Source organism: Heloderma suspectum, chromosome 5 (genome assembly GCF_057233095.1).
Source record: "Heloderma suspectum isolate Gila_16-S chromosome 5, 16-S_ref, whole genome shotgun sequence".
In the NCBI taxonomy this organism is placed as follows: Eukaryota; Metazoa; Chordata; class Lepidosauria; order Squamata; family Helodermatidae; genus Heloderma; species Heloderma suspectum.
In genome coordinates, this window is record NC_139462.1 from 88229829 (window position 1) to 88250948 (window position 21120).

The 21120-nt window shown below is 45.9% G+C and overlaps 1 protein-coding gene across 1 annotated transcript in view; it reads right to left on the reverse strand.

The window, feature by feature from the left end:
* Positions 1-10990, reverse strand: part of MTNR1A (melatonin receptor 1A) — a 98999-nt gene extending 88009 nt beyond the window's left edge. The window contains exon 1 of the mRNA XM_084856629.1: positions 10810-10990. Coding sequence (XP_084712755.1) covers positions 10810-10990 — 181 coding nt within the window. The remainder of the gene's footprint in view (positions 1-10809) is intronic.
* Positions 10991-21120: the final 10130 nt, after the last annotated feature.

A 21120-nucleotide genomic window follows, 5' to 3' on the forward strand; every position in this document is an offset into this window, starting at 1 on the left:
TTATGGAAGCATGATCCTAATGTGAAAAATAAATTTGATATTCAGAAAGAAGGATTTCCCCAAACGTGTGCTGCAGATTTCGGTTTTTATTTTAGCATCTTGCAAGAATCAGTTCAAGCAGGTCCGATAGACACAGGACGTATAGAAAGGAAGAAGTGACAGGATAGCAAGTGGGAAATTATGACTGAAAGCAGTAATCATATAAACAGCAATAAAACAAATAATCCTTGTTCACCAAAACTAGAGATTTTTTACATGTGCAAGGCATGCAGGGCCTGGTACCTAATAGGGCAAATGTGATTTTTAAAAACACACACATATACTTGAATAATTCTTCTATAGAACAAGATTCAAAACTGCTCCGTTCCTTTGTTCTTGATGTATTGCTTTCTTTGCATGAATAACAATGAAGGCATAAGGATATTAGTATGAATCAGAGATGTTTGCAGACACCATTTTAACATCTCTTGCATTATTACTGTGCTTGCGTATCCACAAACATCTCATGTTTAAATTTAAAAAAACAACTGGATGTGAGATACTCCTCACACAGGCATGGGCAACTCTGTGATATACTGGGTGAACATGGTCCCGAAAGCCACACAGGCTGGCCTACCCTACCAGGTACCTGATCCACAGTCCACACCAGAGCTTTGGCCCCACCCCCATAGCTGCAGTCAGCAAAGACAGGAAATGGATCAAGGCCTTGACAGGCCACACAATTCATAGCTGCTAGTCTTTTCAAGTGCCTGTCCTAGTTTCTTTGTCATGTTTTTGTTTTATACTTTTAACTGCAGAATTCTTCTTTTAACCTATCAGGCTGATCTCTGAACAGCAGTAATTCTCCATAAAACTGTGAATGCCAAATAAAAAGAAGCGAGGATAAAGTTAGCATGTGCTGAATTACTTGTTTTTCACCCTCTGAATGGCCAACCATTCAAAAGAACAATACCCAGAGTCCCCCAGAGTCCAGGGAAGAAACCAAGGTCTCTGCCGCACACATGCTCATTCTTTTCTTCAGTATCTCCCTGAGCTGAGCCCACCCAAGCAAGCAGTGCACCGATGTAGTTTGCGAGGAGGGTGCCATAACTGGGTCTCATTTCAGTCCTGATCCCCATAGCACAAATTGCACACAAAGGTATACAGACGAGTCGGGAGTTTCCTCACACGAGTCAGCATCCTGTCATTGTCATTGTCATTTCTGTGTAACAAGCATATGCACCCCATGACATGCGGCAAATGTACCATGTTTGGCGGTAAATTCCTGCTCTAAGAAACAGGCACATGTTCATTCATTACACTTTAGCAGCTATATGCTGCGTGCTTACGTATGTTGTGTACACATGGTCTTCCCACACACAAGTACATTTTGTGTAGGAAAAAAGACATGTGCCTTTTGCGTGAAGCAGCCATCATTTCCCTGTTTAACTAAAAGGTACTGTGTGAGCTCTGTAGGCAAGAGGATAAAGAGAATGCTAATAGACTAGGCCAAGGGCAGCCAACCTCAGGGGCTTCACAGATCTCAAGTAGTGTTCTGCAAACCAGTAGTGTAAACTTTCCATAGGTGGCAAGGTTGCAAAATAAAGTTAGGGCATAATCTAGCAGCAAGCTCTTCAGAGTTACGGAGCATGTATTTTAAGACTATGTCCAGTGCATTGCATATGAATCTCCAAGATAGATGTAATATTTCAAATGTGGAATCTCTTTCACACAACATTTAAAAACAATTGTCGTTTCTTGTTAGGAATCATAATTTCGTAGGGCTGCCGGGGCCAGCATCCTTCATGGGATGTCCATCACTTGACCATCCCTGGTTGGGCTATGGTCAACTGCAAAGTGTCCCTGATAGTGGGTTAAGAATAAAATTATATGAAAAAGGATGGGTTGTATCCAGTGTTAGTCCTACTTAGAGGAGACTATTGAAATGAACGGGACTTAAGTTACACTAACATTGGACACAAACTGAGCAAAGGGCTGGATGTGCCTGATCTCATCTGATCTCGGAAGCTAAGCAGGGTCAGCCCTGGTTAGTACTTGGATGGGAGACCGCCTGGGAATCAGGCATTGAGCAGGAGGCTGGACTCGATGGTCTTGTAGGCCCCTTCCAACCCTATGATTCTATGATTCTACAACCCAACTAATGTGGATGAAAGTTTTGGCTTCCCTGCTTTCTTCAACCAGTATTGTCCAAACAATCAATCAGAAAGAATGAGAGACAGTACGACATTTTAGAACTATGATACAAGAAGCATCCATTGCATTCAAAAGAGATGTGCCAGTAGGACATAAGACATATAATTAGGTTCTATGGAGTTAAGATGTTCTGCAGTAATGCACCATCCCTGATACGAGACATCTAACTAAAGATATCTACCTCTAACCAATGATTGAAATTGGTCAATCAAGTGGAGAACATTATGCTGAATATAATTCACACATCAAAATCCTTATGCCTTCTATGTATCTTCTGCAAGGTGTAGAAACGGTAAAGCCCAACAGACATAGAGGACAAAATTGAATCTTTCACCCTGATCAATCTGTTTCTTCCAGAATTGGAAGCTCTCATGTACACACAGACCACTTCCTGCCACTGAGGGCTGCCCCAGTCATTTCATGGAAGTAGCCAATATGTGTATGCATATTCTGTTGTGCATTTTCTCTTTTATATGTGCACATCATGCTTGTGCCGGCTGAAGTCCATGGGATGGCCCATACATGAAGACCTGTCTGTACACATCAAGATCAGGGTGCTGGTAGAAGCAAACACAACTTGGATTGTAGTTACTAGCACCAGGGACTGAACTTTTTTCCTGGAGTCTGTTCAATCCTAAAACAGATCAGATGAAACTTATCACAGTCAAGTACATTAAATAAAAGAGGATCCTACCAGTAGCATCACCAGCTTCTGTGTCTAGAAGAGCATCTACTGAAGCCATGCCTGTGACTACGAAGGAGCCCTTTGTATCAGACACGCCTGCTTGCTGGGACAAACGTCATGGGGGCACTGAATCCTCTCTTTGAGCACACTGGCTCTTACTAAAGTTCTTATTGCTGGGCAGGAGAGACCTTCTTGTCAAGGTCTTTTAAGGCCTTTCTACTGTGCATAGCTCTCTCTTTTCTTTTCTTTCCCCCCAAAGATAATAAAAGAAGTCCAGATATCCACTGTGAAGTTTTCTTCAACCATTGTGTCATGAGATACAAAAGGATCCCCACAACCACTACCACCACCATATCCAAGTGGCTTGAATCTGTCTGTTTTCTTTGTAGAGAGAAGGCAAGGCAATCTTCATGGAGATACATCTTCTTCAGGAGGCATCTTCTGTTCCTCCCTGACCTGTTCCAAGTGGGATTTCCAGCCAGTGCCCAAGTTTTTCACAATGGAAAATGCCAGCAAATGACCATGTTAATATACAAGGTTCCATTTTGACCCTGGAAATAGTTGTACTTCCCTTGTGATTAGCAAATTACAAATAAAAGAAGAAAGGTATGTATGTTGTATATACCATTATTATATTTAAAAGCATAAGTAGCATCAACAAATGCAAAGGAAAATCCTTGCTCTCACACACACACCCCCACAAAATAATGCTACTGCTGAAACTTGAATATCCTTTTGCAGGTGTCCAATTTCACTAGCATTGGCAATCCCACGTTGTTTTGCTGAGTCTTATTTAATAGTATTCTCACAGGTGTAAAGATGCACGAAATATGTAAATATATATCTGAAGACTTTGACATCACAGAGTTTATGATAGTTATAGCCTAATCCTACATTTCACTAAAGAGCAAACCCTCCATTATTGAGAATGGTGGGGATCTGTATTTTAAATACTTCCCATTTTTCAATTATGTACAAATAAAAAATGTATAATAAAAGAGAACAGTGTTATTCTTTCAAAAAGTTCAGTTAATTGGGAAATGTTTAAATGCCATTTTACTAGAATAAACTTACCTCAAAAGTTTAATTACTATCTACAGACAGAGGAAAACAGATCTATTCTATCATCAGAGTAAGTCTCATTGAACTCAGTGGACTGACTTCTGACCAGACAAGTAGAAGATTGTGCTGTTAATTATAGTGTGTTCCCACAATCCACCAAACTGTAGTGATTCAAAATCACAAGGGGTTGTATCCAATGCTTCTCTAACTTAAGTTCTATTCATTTCAATGGGCCCTACTCTGAGTAGGACTAACATTGGATACAACCCAAGATTCTGTATTTCCAGTTACTCTCTTAGCACAAGTTTGTCTCCATCCTTTATTGCAACAGTGAAAAGACAATCAGAGAAACAAGCTGAAGTCAAACAAATAGAAATGTCTGAGAATAGCAGTGGAATGTGGTGCGGACAACCTGGATAAAGCCACAGTTCTCAAAATACAGGCTTTGGGGTAGGGCAGGTAGGCTGTTCCTTGAACAGTAGAACCTGTTTGTAGGAAACTCTATGTTCCAGTCTAATCATCTTCCGACCATGGTATCCAACAGTTCTCCCAGCCATGGTATCCAACAGGTCTCAACTACGGCTTTCAATGAGAAAGACACTCAAGAGCATATTTAAGCCTCTTTCATGAATTCTGTGTCACATAAGGCCAGTTCATACATTACACAGACTGGCTGTGCCACTCAGAGCTGACAAGGGTACCCATACAATACACACTGGTAAACAAGGTTGTCATATTCACACTTCTAGATATACGCTTACTGTGTACACCTGGAAAACAGAACACATGACATGGCCCTGACTTGTCATAAATGCAGGAGAGAACACGATTGCACATTTTGGCTTTTGTAGTTTTTGCAATTGCAAAACAGAAAGCAGCAGCAATGAGCTCTTGTGTGAAACTGTCCTTTGTCCAATTACATTCCCCTCAGGTTGAATACAACTTCCTTGCCACAATGTAACCGAGTTCTAGGAAACAAAGCCCAGGGAAACTGCTGCAAAATGAGACATGTCATTCACCCAACTAGCTGACTACTATCTACTCCAATTGGCAGTTGTTCTTTAAGATCTTAAGGAGGGGTCCTTCCTGATCCTGCTACCTCAGATACTTTAACAGGAAATGCCAGGAATGGAACCTAGGACATTCTGTTTGTAAAACAGGAGCTCTTCCACTTAGCTACGGCCCTCCAGCTTGGGAGAGGCTTGACTTGGTGGATCCAGAAAGACTCAACAATACATTAAAAGAGGCTAATGATTCAACTCCGTCCTTGGTGATACAGGCTACAGTCACTACATTTTGTGTGCATCTATATGTTGCTTTCCCCAACCTGACACCGTCCAGATGTTTTGGACTACAACTCCCATCATCCCTGACCCCTGACCATGCTGGCTGGTGTTGATGGGGGTTGTGGCCCAAAACATCTGGAGAGTGCCAGGTTGGGGAAGGCTAGTCTATGGAATTCATCCACATAGGAAATAATATGCAATTGTCATAAAATATGATCCATGGGGTGGGGGTGGGGGGAGGTCGGTGCATTTATACTTGGTTTACATGCCCGGAGAAACTACAGACAACCCTAATTTCTTAGCGTGTGTACATATGAAGGAAATATCTTTCAACTTGGAAAGATGGGCATCACTTAATTTAAGCACTTGGAGTAAGTTTAATATATTTAAGACAAATGTCTTGCCACAGGTAATTTATGTATTAGGTAGTTTTCTAGCCCTAACCCTTTATATATTCCTCAAATATATTTTCAACAACTTTACATAGTATTTTGGAAGCTTACTGGGGCGGGGGGATCCTCAGTTTTTCACTGAAGAAGATGCAGTTGTCAATTAAAGATTTATTTATTTATTTATTTATTTCATTTCTATACTGCCCAATAGCCAAAGCTCTCTGGGCGGTTCACAAAAATTAAAACCAAACAACACACAATAAAACAATTTAAAATATATAGAACATTAAAACCAAAGTATAACAATACAACCAGAATAAAACCTAGCAGCAGTGCAGGAGTTTAAAATACAGATTTAAAACAGCAAAGATAAAAATTTAGAAAGCTAAAATGCTAAAATGCCTGGGAAAATAAAAAGATCTTCACCTGGCACCGAAAGGAATACAATGTAGGCACCAGGTGAACCTCACTAGGGAGCTCATTCCAGAGCCGGGGTGCCACAGCAGAAAAACCCCTCCTCCTAGTAGCCACCCGCCTCACTTCCTTTGGCAGGAGCTCACGGAGAAGGGCCGCTGATGATGATCTTAAGGTCCAGGCAGGCACATATGGGAGGAGGCGATCCTTCAGGCAACCTGGCCCCAAGCCGTTAAGGGCTTTGAATGTTAACACCAGCACTTTGAATCGGGCCCGGAAATGGACTGGCAGCCAGTGCAGCTGGAAAAGTACTGGCGTAATATGAGCTCGCAGGCCAGTCCCTGTTAACAATCTTGCTGCCCTATTTTGGACCAGCTGAAGTTTCCGGACTGTTTTCAAAGGCAGCCCCACGTATAACGCATTGCAGTAATCCAGACGAGAAGTTATCAGAGCATGGATAACTGTAGCTAGGCTATCTCTCTGTCCAGATAAGGACGTAGTTGGTATACCAGCCTAAGCTGATAAAAAGTGCTCCGTGCCACTGAGTTCACCTGTGCCTCAAGTGACAGTTCTGGATCCAAGAGCACCCCCAAACTACGAACCTGATCCTTTAGGGGGAGTGCAACCCCCTCCAGAACAGGTTGAATATCACCTAGCCGGGCAGACGAACCACTAACACTACCTACGTCTTGTCTGGATTGAGTTTCAGTTTAGAGAGACTGAAAGACTGAGTTTCGATCTCTGTATACTGGTATTGAAAGGCAACTGCTATTGAAAGGCATGCTGCCTCCAATACGTAACTGAAACTCTGGATTGAGTTTCAGTTTAGAGGGACTCCCCTTAAAGAGGGAGGATTTAATTTTCCAGATGTTGGTTTATATCATAAATCTTATTCGTTAACCTGTACTAACGACTGTTATACAACCTTTTTCCTTTAATACTCCTCAATGGGCAGTTTTGGAGTCAAATTATTTGGTAAGCCTTTCTGGCTGGCTGGAGTTGGGGTCTAGGTATCCACCAATTCCACCAACAATCTTAGCAGTGAGAGAGACTCAGAATGCAATGGCTCACCAGCTGCAGTGTGATCCATATTCTCATGCTAAACTAACCTTATGGGAGAATCCAGTTTTGAAATCAGAGGCAACCTTTTACGGGGAGGAATTGGACTCACAACTGAATTTATACTTTAGATCAGCTAATAGGTTTGGATGATGAATTCCTACCATTTTCAGTTTGCAGTTTAGTATCATTTATCATCTAGTACTAGGTGGCAGTATTCAGCTTGTTGGAGTCTATATGCAGCCCATCAGCGATGAGTGCTTCAGCCTCTCCTGCACTGCTGGAGGAATTAATTGGTTCCTTACAGAAAGCTAAGCCCACAATAGCTGTCTATAAAAATCTTCTGTAGTAAAGTAGATGTTCAGAGGGTCAGAGATGAATGGAATAAGGAATTGGAATGCTCTATACAGTTTAATCCATGGAAAATTGCCTTAGATTCCATATGTACTATTTCTATAGATTTAAAACTGAGATGGATCCAACAAAAATTGGTGTTTCGTGTATACTGGACACCACAGAGGCTTGCTAAGAAGAAACTGGCTAGCTCTGCCAGATGCAGAGGCATCTCATTGCGGCATATGATGTGGGCATGTCCTGTTGCGGCTTCTTTTTTGTTGGAAGTCATTGCTCTTCTAAATTTTGTTCTTCAAAGATCTGTGACAATAGTGAATGTACATCCACTTTTAAATTACAACCCTGTGATGTGGGGACTAACAGATAGACAGCAAAAGTGGATACTGAGAAAAAAGAGTTGAAAAGAGACTTTTCAAGCTTGGAAGGAAAAATATCCACCAGGTATCACTCCGTGGACTGGAGATCTTACTGCTCTTGCAATGTTTCACCGTATCTCCTACAAACGTCAAAGTGTGTATGGATGCTTATTTAGATATATGGACAGCTTATAGTAATGTATATATTTGAAATCAAAATGTTGACCCTTTTTCTCCCCATCCTTGTGTTTTCTCCCCCCCCCCTCTTTTCCCTATAGGTAATGATTACTGAATATAGTTATGTTTCAGGATATGATTTTTTCCCCCTTCCTCTGCTTTTTTTTGGGGGGGGATGGCCTTTTGGTTGCTGTTATCTTGGTGTTGCAAATAAAACATTTAGAAAAGAAAGAGATGGAGTGAAATGCACAAAAGCTGCATTGTCCCACATGAGAATCCATACGGAAGTGCTTTCAAAGTAGGGAGGGAAAAGGAATAGGTTTTATCCAGTGGTGTTCGTCCACCGATAGAACAGCATCTGTCAGTGGAATCAATTTCCATACCCCCTGCAGCTCCCCCAAAACCCCTTAAATCTGCTACAGAGCAGATTTGGTGGGGTGGGCTCAAGGGGTTGCATGGGGGATAAAAGAAAGAGAAACTTCCATTGCACAAGTAGAAGTCTGCTTTGGATATTATCCAAATAATATACATTGGATATTATCCAATATACATAATATGTACATAATTATGTACATACATATTATGTAGAATAATACATATTATGTATTAATACGTATTATGCAGACAAGTAGAAGTCTGCTTTGGATATTATCCAAATAATATACATTGGATATTATCCAATGCATACAGCACCCCAGAGGAGGTCTAAAATTCATGACCTAACTTGTCTAGAAAACCAAGCATTTCTGTTGTCATTTCTTATTTCAGACGTCATAGGATACTGCAGATCAACCTTTGTGTATATCAGCCTCCAAATAAAGAAAGAAAGAAATTCCCCAAACTGAAAAAATAACCACAACAAAACCCACAAGGGACAATACTTTAAATACAGACAAAATTCCAGCTACAGAAGTTCCAGTAGTTACATAGGAAAAAGTATTATTATTATTGTTATTATTATTTCTCAAACACCATAGATGCCCAGAACACATTATGACATGCTACTCCATCCTCCTAGCCACAACTGAAAGGGCATGCAAAAATAAGTGAACCGCCCAGAGAGCTTCGGCTATTGGGCGGTATAGAAATGAAATAAATAAATAAATAAGTGCTTTTCAGAATTGTCCTCAGGATCTAATTGTCTTGTCTTACCAGATTTCGAAAACAGCACAAGGACAATGAGAGTAAGCAGTGTCCCAGGGTACAAGTCCAACAAAATTCTGCAAGCCATTTCATTAAGACCACAAACCAGAGCTTTGAAACACTGGAAGGAGGAGTGGGGGGAAATGTGGAAGCACATTCTTGATTGGTTTGCTGACGCAATTCCCAGCACGTGTTTGTCTCCTTCTGTTGTTGTTGTTTTTTTTTCCAATGAAAATTTAAAGGGGGGATGAGTGCATTGGTTTTGTACAGGTGCACACCAGCTGGTCTGACATGATAAAGCAGAATGATTCTGAAGTTCCCCTGTCTGTCGAACCAATAATCCATGAACTGAGACAGATTTGCTCAAGAGACCATCCCTGATCTTATCTTGTCCATCCGTCCCCCTCCCCTGCCTCCTCAAAACACACGCCCAGCAACCCACCATGCCTAGTTTAGCCATCAGGTGCTCTCAGCATTTAAAATGAGTAAATAACGAGAGTGCACAGAAGAAGCTTCTCCGCATTAAATCCATCTTTTCCCGACCATGCCTCAGCACCAGCCAAACGAACGTTCCTTGACTTTGCACAGTTCTGTCACAATCGCCGTGCCCGACTGAAAACCAAACAGAACACTGTCGCTATTAAGTGCCATCCGCAACAGACATCCGTGACTGCGCTTCTCCGCTTAGGCGATCAACTGAGCATCGCTCCCTAGGACCCACGCACCCCCGTCCGTCAGGAGGGACCGCAAAGAAAAGAGTGCTCCTTTGCTTGCCTGGCGCTAGAACGACCGTATGGAGGGCTTTAAATAGCGACGTGGCTTTGTGGCCGTTACTAAGAATACACCCGTGGCCTCTGTCTTGATCACTGATCTGAGGTGGAAAGAGACAAGCTTTCGGCATCTGGCACAACCTGGAACTGCTGCTCCGGAATGCAGGGAGCGGGGGGCCACCCTCAACTGTTGGGAAGCCGTTCGGAGTTCGAAGGCGCCCCGCAGGAAAGCGCTGGGGGGCGGGAGGGGAGGCACCGTTTCAGCCGGCGGGAGCAGCGGGGACCGGCGGCTCCGATGCCAGTGAGGCCGCGAGTCCGCTCCGGGTTTCAGTCAGAGCTCTAAAGGAGCTATCCGAGGTGCTTCCCTGGCTCTGACCGAAACCCAGAGTGGACTCACCGCCCCACTGGCATCGGAGCCACCAGCCCCCCCGGACAGGAGCGACTCCGGCCCAAACCTCCGGGAAAGGCTCTCGCCCTCCTCGCCGCCTTCGCTCGGCGGCTGATCCGCTTCCCCAGAATCCCGCTCGCCTCCTGCCCCGCACAATTCGACTGGGCGCACGGGAAACTCCAGGCACCCTAGCGGCGGCGGCGGCGGCGGCGGCGCCTCGGACCGCCCCGGCCAACTTCGCTCTGCCGCGCGCGGCGCACGAGCCGCAACAAACCGGAGACACCGAGGAAGCGAGGACGACGCCCCCGGCGCTAGAGACGGCGGGCGGGCGGGGCGGCCTTTTTTGCCACCGTCGCCCAGTGCGACTGTCCCCCCGCCGCCCCCGCCCCTCCCGGCCAGCTGCCTCCCGCAAAGCCCCCCCTCCCTCGTAGGCGCGTCCGAGGCGATCCCCCCCCGTCCTTTTGCAGACGTGGGTTTGGCTCGCTTCCACCCCTCCGCCGCCGCCGCCGCCGCCGCGTCCCGATTCTCACCCGCGTTCCTCAGCTTCTTGTTCCTGTACACGGACAGGATCACCAGCAGGTTGCCCAGGACATCCACCGCGATGGTGAAGATGAGGATGGCGGCCAAGGTGGAAGCCACCCAGGGGGGCCGGTCCAGGGTGAGCTGGTCTGGCGGCTGAGAGCCGTTCGGCCCGCTCCCGTTGCCGCGCATGCCGGCGCCGGAGCCGCTCACTGGGCTGCCATCCCGGGGCAAAGCTGGGAGGCGGGGGGGGGGGCGCCCGCGGCCAACTCGCGCGAAGCGTCGCCTTCGCTCTGCTCTAGCCGGGACCGGAGCGGGGAGGGCCGGCAGGGAGCGGGCATTCAGCCCCGCTCCCCCCCGGGCTCCGCAGAAGGTCCGGCGCGCTGCTACTGCCGCCGCCGATGCCCTCCGGGCGCTCTGCGCTCACCAGCTCCTGCCATGCCCCCCTCGCTCGGGCGGGGAAGTTTCGCCCAAGCGTGCATGTGCCACGGCGAGTTACTTTTATAGCCTCCCCCCGCCGCCACCTCCTCCTCCGCTCCTCGCAGATCGCCCGCCCCGCTGCTGCAGCTGCCGCCGCCATCCGCGCAGCCGACCCCCTCCCCAAACAGCCGCGCCCCCTCCCCACGCCCAGCCGCCACTGTAGCCTCCAGGTGACATCTAGCGTTGGCGCCTGGGCCCCCCCGCCCCGGACACGTGCGCTGCGAGGGGATTCCAGCTGCCTGCCGCCGGAGCGGGCAGCGTAGCCACAGCGCCGCCACGAGGCGTCGGCTGGAACGGCGCTCCATTCACGGCCGAGTTGTGAGCGGGGGGGGGGGGCTCCGCGCGCGCCCCATTCATTCTTTCCACGCTCCTTCCATTCATCCATTCATTCGCCCGTCCATTCATTCATTCCTGAGCCCATTCAAAAAGCCGGCAAGGTTCATTCACGGATTTGGCGACTGCGGGCCGTCGAGCAACGGCACCCAGCCGTTTCTGGCCACGAGACGCAGCGACGGACACGCCTTTTTTCTTTTCTGTTCTCCTTTGGTGACTTTCCTCTGTTATTCGCTAACGTCGCACGGTGCTGGGAGAGGAGAAAGGGGCAGGGGGGCTGAGGTGGCTTGGGGGGGCTGGAAGAGCAGTTTGCCTATTTGTCTTGAATAATGCTTCGAATGGATCTCACTTTAAATTAAAACCCTTTCTGGGCTGATTCTTGATTCGAATGCTACAGATGAAAGGAGCAAGGGCCGGCTGCAGAAAGAGGGATCCAATCGTGGTTCTGATCGGAGTGTGCTATAAAAAGCTCCTCGCATAGATATTTGCTCAGCATGGGGAGGGGGGCACCTCGGGACCCGAATCCCCAGAGCAGCACATGCCTTTGCCTTACAGATGAAGGGAGGGGGCGGGGAGGAAGAAAGCAGCAGGGAGATGACAGAAAAGGGCTGTCTGGCTTTGTTTTGGGGGCGGGGGTTGTTTATTTTCGGCATAAAAATATCCCAGAAAGTCAAACTCTTTTCCTTTTCACCGGGGAGATAATTCTCTACCGTTAGTGCACACAGCCTCCGTCTCCGAAGGCACCAGGGCAGAAATCGGTCTCTTTGCTCAAACCTATGAGGGAAGCTTTGTTTCTCATATAGAGATGCTGCGGGGGGGGGGGGTCATATAAGAAAGAGATTGTCACTGAGTGAAAGATGCTGTCTCCTGATGAGTACACTTTTGGGGCATTATGTATTGGTAATTAGGCTTGGGGAATATAAGCAGACTGGTTGGCATTAAAATGGCAGGGAAATAGATTTATGTTTCTCTTACTTAAGGAAAATGCCAGCTGTGATTCCCAGAGGCGTGTGCTGTTAAGCAGTAGATACCATTCACATATGTTTACATTATTCAAACAGCCCAAACAGTTGATAGCCAACAGGCGGTAAAGTCTCTCATCTTTTGGAAGTTTGGCTGAGAAAACAAGGAGGCAGGTTTTATACCTCCTGGGTTTAACAGAGCAATGTTTTAAAGAGTGAAAGGTTCATTCATTTTGGCCAGTTCAGAAAATTGCTGCTGTTTTTCAAATGGCATAAAATCTTCTTCGTTTAAGTAATCAGATCTTTACCATTTTGTGATGATACCATTTCGAAGCCCTTGATCCTGAATAATGATCATTGTGGGCTGGAAAAGAAAGAAAGAAAGGGAATCAGACAATTATGAATTAGAGGGCTGCTTAACAATCTGCATAACAACCTAAGAAGTGATTGACATTAAAATAAGCAAGGTCTAAGAAGATGCAGCAGCTTCCGATTTGCTACAGCGTTGGCACACCATTCATTTTTTTAAAAAAAAACAAACACCCTGTGCTAAAAATAGTATCCAGTGCTCTAACACGTGCCCTATGCTAGAAGGAAAGTTTTCTATTATTTTTATTCATCACAGATTCGTAGGAATGTAAGACCAGAAATAAACGGAAGGGCTTCTAGTGTAGTGCTGCATTGAGACAGAATTATCCATCCTCAGGCAATCCATCATAGTGAGAAAACAAGTCTCTTTTAAAAGCAACCATTTACAGATGAAAACAGGGAAGTAATCTACTAGCTTTCCTAAATGCTATATTCATCCAGGCTTGCATTCAAATACTTATTTATTTGGATACCTTTATCTAAGCTATTTCAAAACTGTGATACTCCTGAGAATTACATCTCTCTCTTTAAAAGAAAAGTGTCTAGATCTCATGATTGCAAAAGCAATCATGAATGAATGGTTTTATATTTTATATAATGTATTTTAATGGTTTGTAATTTTGTGAACCACCCAGAGAGCTTCAGCTATGGAGCAGTATAGAAATAGAATGAATGAATGAGTGAATGAATGAATGAATGCTAGGGGTGCATGAAAGTCACTTACCTGGTCTCGCAGCTTTTCGCGGTGTGGGGGAGGCGCTTCGCTGCTCTCCCCGCGAAGTTCAGGCCGGGGGGGGGAGGCTTCCCGCCTCACCCGGCCGAAATTCAGGCCGGGGGGGAGGCTTCCCACCTCGCCCGGCCAAAATTCAGGTCGGGGGGGAGGCGCCTCGCCTCGCCTGGCCGCAAAATTAAAAGTAAAAAAAAAAAAAACGCCCCCGTGATAGGCTACGTGACGATTAACGTAGCCTATCACGGCTAGATCTGCAAAGTCAGCCGTGATAGGCTATGTAAATCGTCACGTAGCCTATCACGGGTGATTTAAAAAAAAAAAAGTGCGTACGCAAATGGCGGCCCCCATAGGGAGCCGCCATTCGCGTTCCTTATTTGGTCGCTGTAGTCTACGTAAATCTTTACATAGACTATGGCGAAAATAAGGGCAACGCAAATAGCGTTGCCCTTATTTTCACAGTAGTCTACGTAAAGATTTACGTAGACTACAGCGACCAAATAAGGAATGTGAATGGCGGCTCCCTATGGGGGCCGCCATTATCCGTACGCACTTTTTTTTTTTTAAGTCACCCGTGATAGGCTACGTGACGATTTATGTAGCCTATCACAGCTGACTTTGCAAATCTAGCCATGATAGGCTACGTTAATCGTCACGCAGCCTATCACGGGGGCATGTTTTTTTTTCTTTTATTGGAATGGCGGCGGCAGCAGCCGGTCGAAAGACCGGCTGCCGATCCCGCCCCGGACGAAACCCGACGAACCGCCAGCCGGACCCGCCGCCGGGAGGGACATTCGCCAAAGGCAAGTCCCGTCCCGGGGGGGGGGGTGCGGGGTGCGGGGGGTGCGGAGAATTTCTCCCCGAAACTTGTTCGGGGGGCCGAACACGTTGGCGCTCGGCCCCCCGAAGTTTCGGGGAGAAATTCTCCACCATCCCTAATGAATGCAATCCCTCAAGCATACATCTATCCTAAAAAAAATGTTTCTCTAAAAGAACCACACTTATTCACCACCAGGGGGAGCTTTAGAAGTCACAGTACCAGTGTTCTAAAGGCTGCTTCAAATGTGAACAAATCACAGAATCATAGGGTTGGAAGGGGCCTACAAGACCATCGAGTCCAACCCCCTGCTCAATGCTGGAAGCCTGATTCCCATTCTGTCTCCCATCCAAGTACCACCCAGGGCTGACCCTGCTTAGCTTCCAAGATCATAGTCACTCCTCGCCACAGAAGTCAGTAGGGCTAATAAGGGAGCTGTATCAGTCAAAGTGAGCAAAAAAACAACAGAGTCACTGAAGTTAATCTCGTATTCAAAATACAGTAGGCAAGTTTTTGATTTGCACAGAACTCTTTCTCCAGCTGGATGTTCCAGAAAAATAATGTGATGAATTTCCGTTTAGGAAAAAGCATGCAATGCAGCCCATGGAACTCTGGGACCACCCATGAAGTGTGTCATACAAGAGTGGTGCTGTAACAACAAAGGGATTGGCCATTTGTTAATGGAGACAAAAGTGTGACATTCTAAAAATGCGACATACTTCATGGAGAGGCCTGTCTTTCTTGATGGGCATATGCTGCATAGGCAAGCTAGGAAGTGTGCCTCACTGTGCCTTCCCAGCTAATGTGCACGCAGTGAAATGAACATATGTCAGACATCACATGTGTCTATCTCCACGCCGCTTGCAAGCTGCTTCCTACATGGAGGTGCCATCCATAAAAAAAAATCCCTGGTTGCATTCGGTTTATTCACCTGTGGGTGCCAAGTTTGACTATGTGCAGGAATCCACTAAGTCCTTGCCATAACGCTGGACCAGCCATCACTATGCACAGGAACAAGGAATAAGTTAAGCAAAACCCAGAATGCTCAAGTGAGCATCAGAAGCATGTTCAGTCCCTGGCATCTCCAGTGGAATGGAGAGAGGGTCTGGGAAGGACCCTGGCAGAGACCTTCGAGAGCAGCCTCCACTCCACATGGACAATGCTGAACTAGGTGGACCAATGGCCTAATTCAGCCTTCCCCAACCCAGCACCCCCAGACTCTGACCTGGCTGGGGATGATAGGAGTTGTGGTCCAGCACATTGGGAGGGTGCCACATTGGCGAGGACTGGTCTAATTTATCATGAGGCAGCTTCAAATGATCATATATTCAAGCTACTCATGCCGCGTGCTGCAGGGGAAGATGAAAACTTGCAGAGCCATGCATTTGTGCAGGCATTTATTCTTAATTCCTGTGCATGTGCAATCATTAATTAACCAGTCAAGTATTGCGACCTTTAATCAAGAGTGCAGTACTCAGCAAGGGAGGGGAGGGAAACAGTTTTTGCACTTTAACAGTACTTCATCTTGCTCAGTGTTCTGTTTTACAGTTGTGGCTATTCAGTGAGGTGGGGAAACTACTAAACAGACACTCAGAGCAGTCGTTCTTCCATTTTGTTATATTAAAGACAAGTGTTTTGGTTTGCTTGCTCTTTGCAAGTCACCACATTCTCTTGTTTTACATCTACCACATGGGAGGACATTGGAAAGGCATCTTTCCTGTGGCAGTGACACACTGACCCTGTTCAGATGCACATTCAGACAGGGTGGTTAGGCTAACTGTGCTGCAGGGTGGTTAGCACTAACCACTGCAAGAGCTCCTGCCGCACATGCAGCTAACCATGGCCCACAGCATGGTTAGCCTAACCACTCTCTAACCACCCTCCCTCTTGCAGTCCTCCAACCGCTCCATCACACATCCCAGCAGCCTCAGCGGCTCACACGGCCATTACAGGAGCAGGGCTGCTGATGGCTGTTGGCAGCCATTTTCTTCTTTCTTTAATAAATAAATAAAAACAGCAGAAAATTGATGTGCAAATGCACATTTTAATGATATGGTGATTTTTGCACAATTTTCTGTTTGTTTGCTTGCTTGCTTATTTCTGTAACAAAATCAGAAAGAAAGAAGAAAATCACCGCCAACAGCCATCAGCATCCCCACTCCTGTAATGGCTGTTTTCAGCCGCTGTTTTCATGGAGCTCTATGGAAGCACTCTGTTCACCATGGGGCCTGTTCAGACGTGATGCTAAGCCATGGTTAGCGCTCTTAGCCATTTTGCAGCAGGTGGTTAGTGAGTATGGTTTGTGCAAGGTTAATAAACCACCATGGTTGGGTCTGACCCCCATTCAGACATCACGCTAAGCCACCAAGGTTAGCTCAAAACTCCTAACCAGCATGGCTTAGTGTGACATCTGAAGAGGCTCACTGAATCTAAATGAGTGCTCATCAGACTATCATCGCGGTGGGGCTCCTTTGATGTTTCTGATGTAGGTGCTTGCACTGCTGAAGAGGCTAACTGCTTTCCATGTAATATATAAATTGTGGTGAGTGTTGCCCTCTTCAGCATGGTGGAGATGTCAAAGAAACCTTCAGTTCTTCAGCACTTTCCTCTCTCATTTTCATGATCTTAGGATCTACCCAAACATCCCCAGACTACAATTTAGGAATAACGATCCTTCATAATCAACAAAATAAACATGATTTGGGACATCTATGATTGGATATCCCAACTTAATTTTCTTTCATTTTAAAGCAGCCACAGGTTTTGATTAGACTAACAGCACAATGGGATGAGGCCTGTAACTTCCATCAGCCTTAGGCAGCAGAGCCAGTGGTAAGGGATCATGTGAGTTGTAGGCCAAAACATCTGGACAGCCACCTGATCTGTAGTGTGATCCTTTAAAATTGGTGCAAAACCTCAGGCCCATGGGCCAAATCCAGCACATCTGGGGTTCCATTCCAATCCTTTTGAGGTTCCCTAGATGGACTGGCCCTACTTTCCCCAACCACCAATCATATGGTGGTTTCCTGGCTTGTGTGTGTGTGTTTTCCACCAGTGGAGGCTGGTGGCTCTGATTTTGGTGGCTTTGATTCCATTCTGGGTTTCAGTCAGAACTAGACAGAACTCTAAAGAAGCTATCCAAGGTGCTGAACCCATTTGGGGGATAGGGCGCAGCATCTTGGATAGGTCCTTTAGAGTTCTAACTAGTTCTGACTAAAACTCAGAATAGATTCGTTGCCTCACCAAAATCAGAGCCACTAGCCTCCAGTGGTTTTTCCCCCATTATAAAAGAGTAAAATCCCTCTCCGATGGCCTAGTTACTAGCAGTAAAAGCTTTAAGGTAAAATAAGCTGGTATTTTGGGGCCCACCCCTTTTGCTTTTCATCCTGCCCACCACTGGAGCACGACCCCAGATAGCTACTCCAAAATGAAGTTTGCCCCTGAAGCTGAAAGAGTTTCAACCATCCTGCATCAAAAGTGTGTATATTGTGAGTCACCAACACTATGCATTGTATTGTAATTGTTGTGGGCTACTTTGGGAGACATTTTTTTTTGTCTGAAAAGCAGGATAATCTATATAATATATATAATGAATTGGCTAGTTAATTGGAGGTCTAGTTTTGAAGAGATTCATCAACCCTTCTTTACTGGAATATGATGTGTTTTTATTCTATCTGTGTGACGTTTGTTTGCATACAAAATGAGCAAAAGAACAAATTCCCTATCTTTCGCAATGCAGCAGCTCTAGCACAGATTGGAGTTGATTCTCCTTCATCTTTCAGGATTGGGATGGCTATATTCCTGGAATGATGCTGAGAACCAGAAGCAAGATTGTGCGATCAAATCATCCACTGTACTTTTCATCCAAATGAAAAGTACAAAACAGCAAAGCTTTACAAGGATAAGAAGATGATCTCATCTTCCGTGGGGTTCCTTGTTAGAGACAGGGACTTGTTAAGAGCTCTGAGGAGGAGGAGATGACCTATTGTGTGTTTAACAATGAATTAAAAGAAGAACAAGAACAGTTTGAATTGGCATGGGATGAGACTGCAGCAAGAACCCTCAAGGGAGCTGGCTGTTCCCGTTACTGTACTCCTCTTAAGCCTTCACAGCTTCAAAAACTTTTGTAACACTTTCCAAAAATACGGGAAAAAATCCCAGTGGTGGATTTCTAAGTCCAAGTGGTGGGGGCTCATGGCTCCAATTTCAGTGGGGTGTGAGTCCATTCTGGGTTTTAGTCAGCACCAGAACTCTAAAGGAGCTACCCAAGGTGCTGAACCCTGTCCCCATAATAGGTTCAGCACCTCAGATAGCTCCTTTAGAGTTCTGGCTGAAGCCCCAAGTAGATTCACCACCCCACTGACATCGGAGCCACCAGCCTCCACTGAGAAGTTGGGGGAATCTAATCCGAGCAGTGATTTGCATGAGTGGGGCGGGGGCTGGACTATGGGACACCATGTTCACAGGGATCGGGACTGGGAAGGGGTCATGCCCAGGGGAGCTGCAACTTATTGATGAGCCCGGACTGGCTGTTGTCTGTGCTGCCTCACGCTCAAATCAAATGTCAGGCAAAAGCCAACGGCTGCCAAAGTTGCTGCTGGATGTGTGCTGAGCTCAATCCGGATTAGCTACATGCAGTCGACTGCAGCTGCTCCCTGAAATTTGTCAAGAGGGAGGGGGCATCGATGGCTAGGAGGGGTGGCCCCCCATTCTGCTTCAGGGGGGCTTCCCCCCCTTTTACACTACACCTTATTTTGTTGCGTTGATTGTTTGATAACATGGAGCTTACAGCATTCCTCACATTTGGACATACTGTTTTCATGCTGTATGTACACTATCTTCCATTAGAATGAATCTGAAGACAATGTGTGTTTCTCGTCATGGTATCCTCTGCGCATGTGCAGAGAGCCTTTTCCTGACTTCTCTGCAACCAGAGCCAGTCCAGACAGATCCAAAATGAGTGCATGGCCCTTCGAGCCCTGGTACCGTGGCTTTCTCCAACAATCCTAAGCCCTTGGCATTTCTGCTTTTAGATGTTAACCGCCATTTCATGTTTAGTTCTGCGTTTCTCCTCAAGCTTCTGAAAATGAATGCAAAAGAAAAATAAGTGGCCTTTCCAACTCAGCCAGGTGATGTACAACCATGAACAATCCCCAAACTTTTTATCCTAGGAGAACAGAAAATTTGTGAGAACAGATGGTGACTGGGAAACCCAAGTAGGTCACTCTCCACTGAGTTACTGTCTATGCTAATACAGTACTTTGCCCGTAAGCATTTGCTCTGCTCTGTTTTCTGTCAACTGCCTTCAGTGTTTTGGGCCACTTTTGATCTAATACAGCTGATAAATGCATTTTATTTGATTTTCTAATTACTTTTAGGCTGAAGCAGAGATATTAAATAAAATCAGGCTTATAAATTCTCCTTGTAATAATAGGTGGTCTGACTTCTCCCCTATCTGATTCTGCTGCTGGTGCTGCCTGGGCTCTTTCCTCCTTCCCAGGAGGAAATAATTTAAAATTAAAAAGAGGGTAATTAAAAATGACAATGGGGAGTAAGTTACAGGGTTATGGTTTGTGAGAAACACATCCTGCCACTGCTGGGATGGGAGCACCACATAGGAAGCTGTCTTTACCAGGTCAAACTAATTTTTATTGATCTCGCCTAGTGTTGTCTACTAGGACTGGCAGCAGTCAAAAGGAACATATAGCCAACTTCTGCCTGAGATTCTATATCGGGGTAACGAACCTTTTTGGGGTATGGGCACATTTGGCAATTTGATAAACTGTCATGGTCACATCACAAAATGGCTGCCATGGGAGGTGTGGCCAAGGACAAGGAACTGGCCCAAATGAGTGAGTAGAGGGCAGAGGTTGAGGCTGAGCCCCAATATACAGAAGCAACTCCTTTGAACCCACAGTTTTCAGAACCAGCAGAAATCTAATACACAGCATCCCAGCTGCTGGTAAATAAAATGTCTGAATTCAAAAAATAAGTGGGAAGGATGGGTGTGAGCCTTTAGGCCTGAACTGAGTTATTAGTAGTTTTAGAGGGGCTTAGACGATCCCTAATGCTCTCTGACTTTGGTCAGTTGGCTGCTGTTTTCCCTGACAGGACTCTTGATTTACCAGGATGAGTCAAGGGTCGATAGAGCAGCCCCAGCACATTTCATACTAACAAGCTAGAGTGTCTTATCAAGATGTGCCTGGGAGGTGAGGCTTGTTTGCCTTAAAGCTGCAGGTGTCTGTGCTGGGAAAGTTTCCTTCTGAACAAGCACTGTTAGTCTATGCTGGGAATGAACGCTAATTAACGCTTGCTGTTGTCATGCTGCCTCACTGCTAATATGTATGGTATAAAACCCATTTTACCCGCTGGCTCTGGGTTCAGAGAAGCTGTCTGATCCAACCATTGGGTACGCCTGTGTGCTGATGGTACCCAATAAAGTATCTCCTTGTAAGTAAACCTGGATCTGATTTATCACTATCTTGGCACCTCTAAATTAAGAGTTCGAAGCCTACTGCAGGAGCAGTACAATTGGCGCAGCGAGCAGGGTGCCAAGACTACTGCTATATTCGGATTCAAAGGGAAGGAGGATGCGGTTGTCAGCATGTTAAACCGACTCCTGGGCTGTCCACAG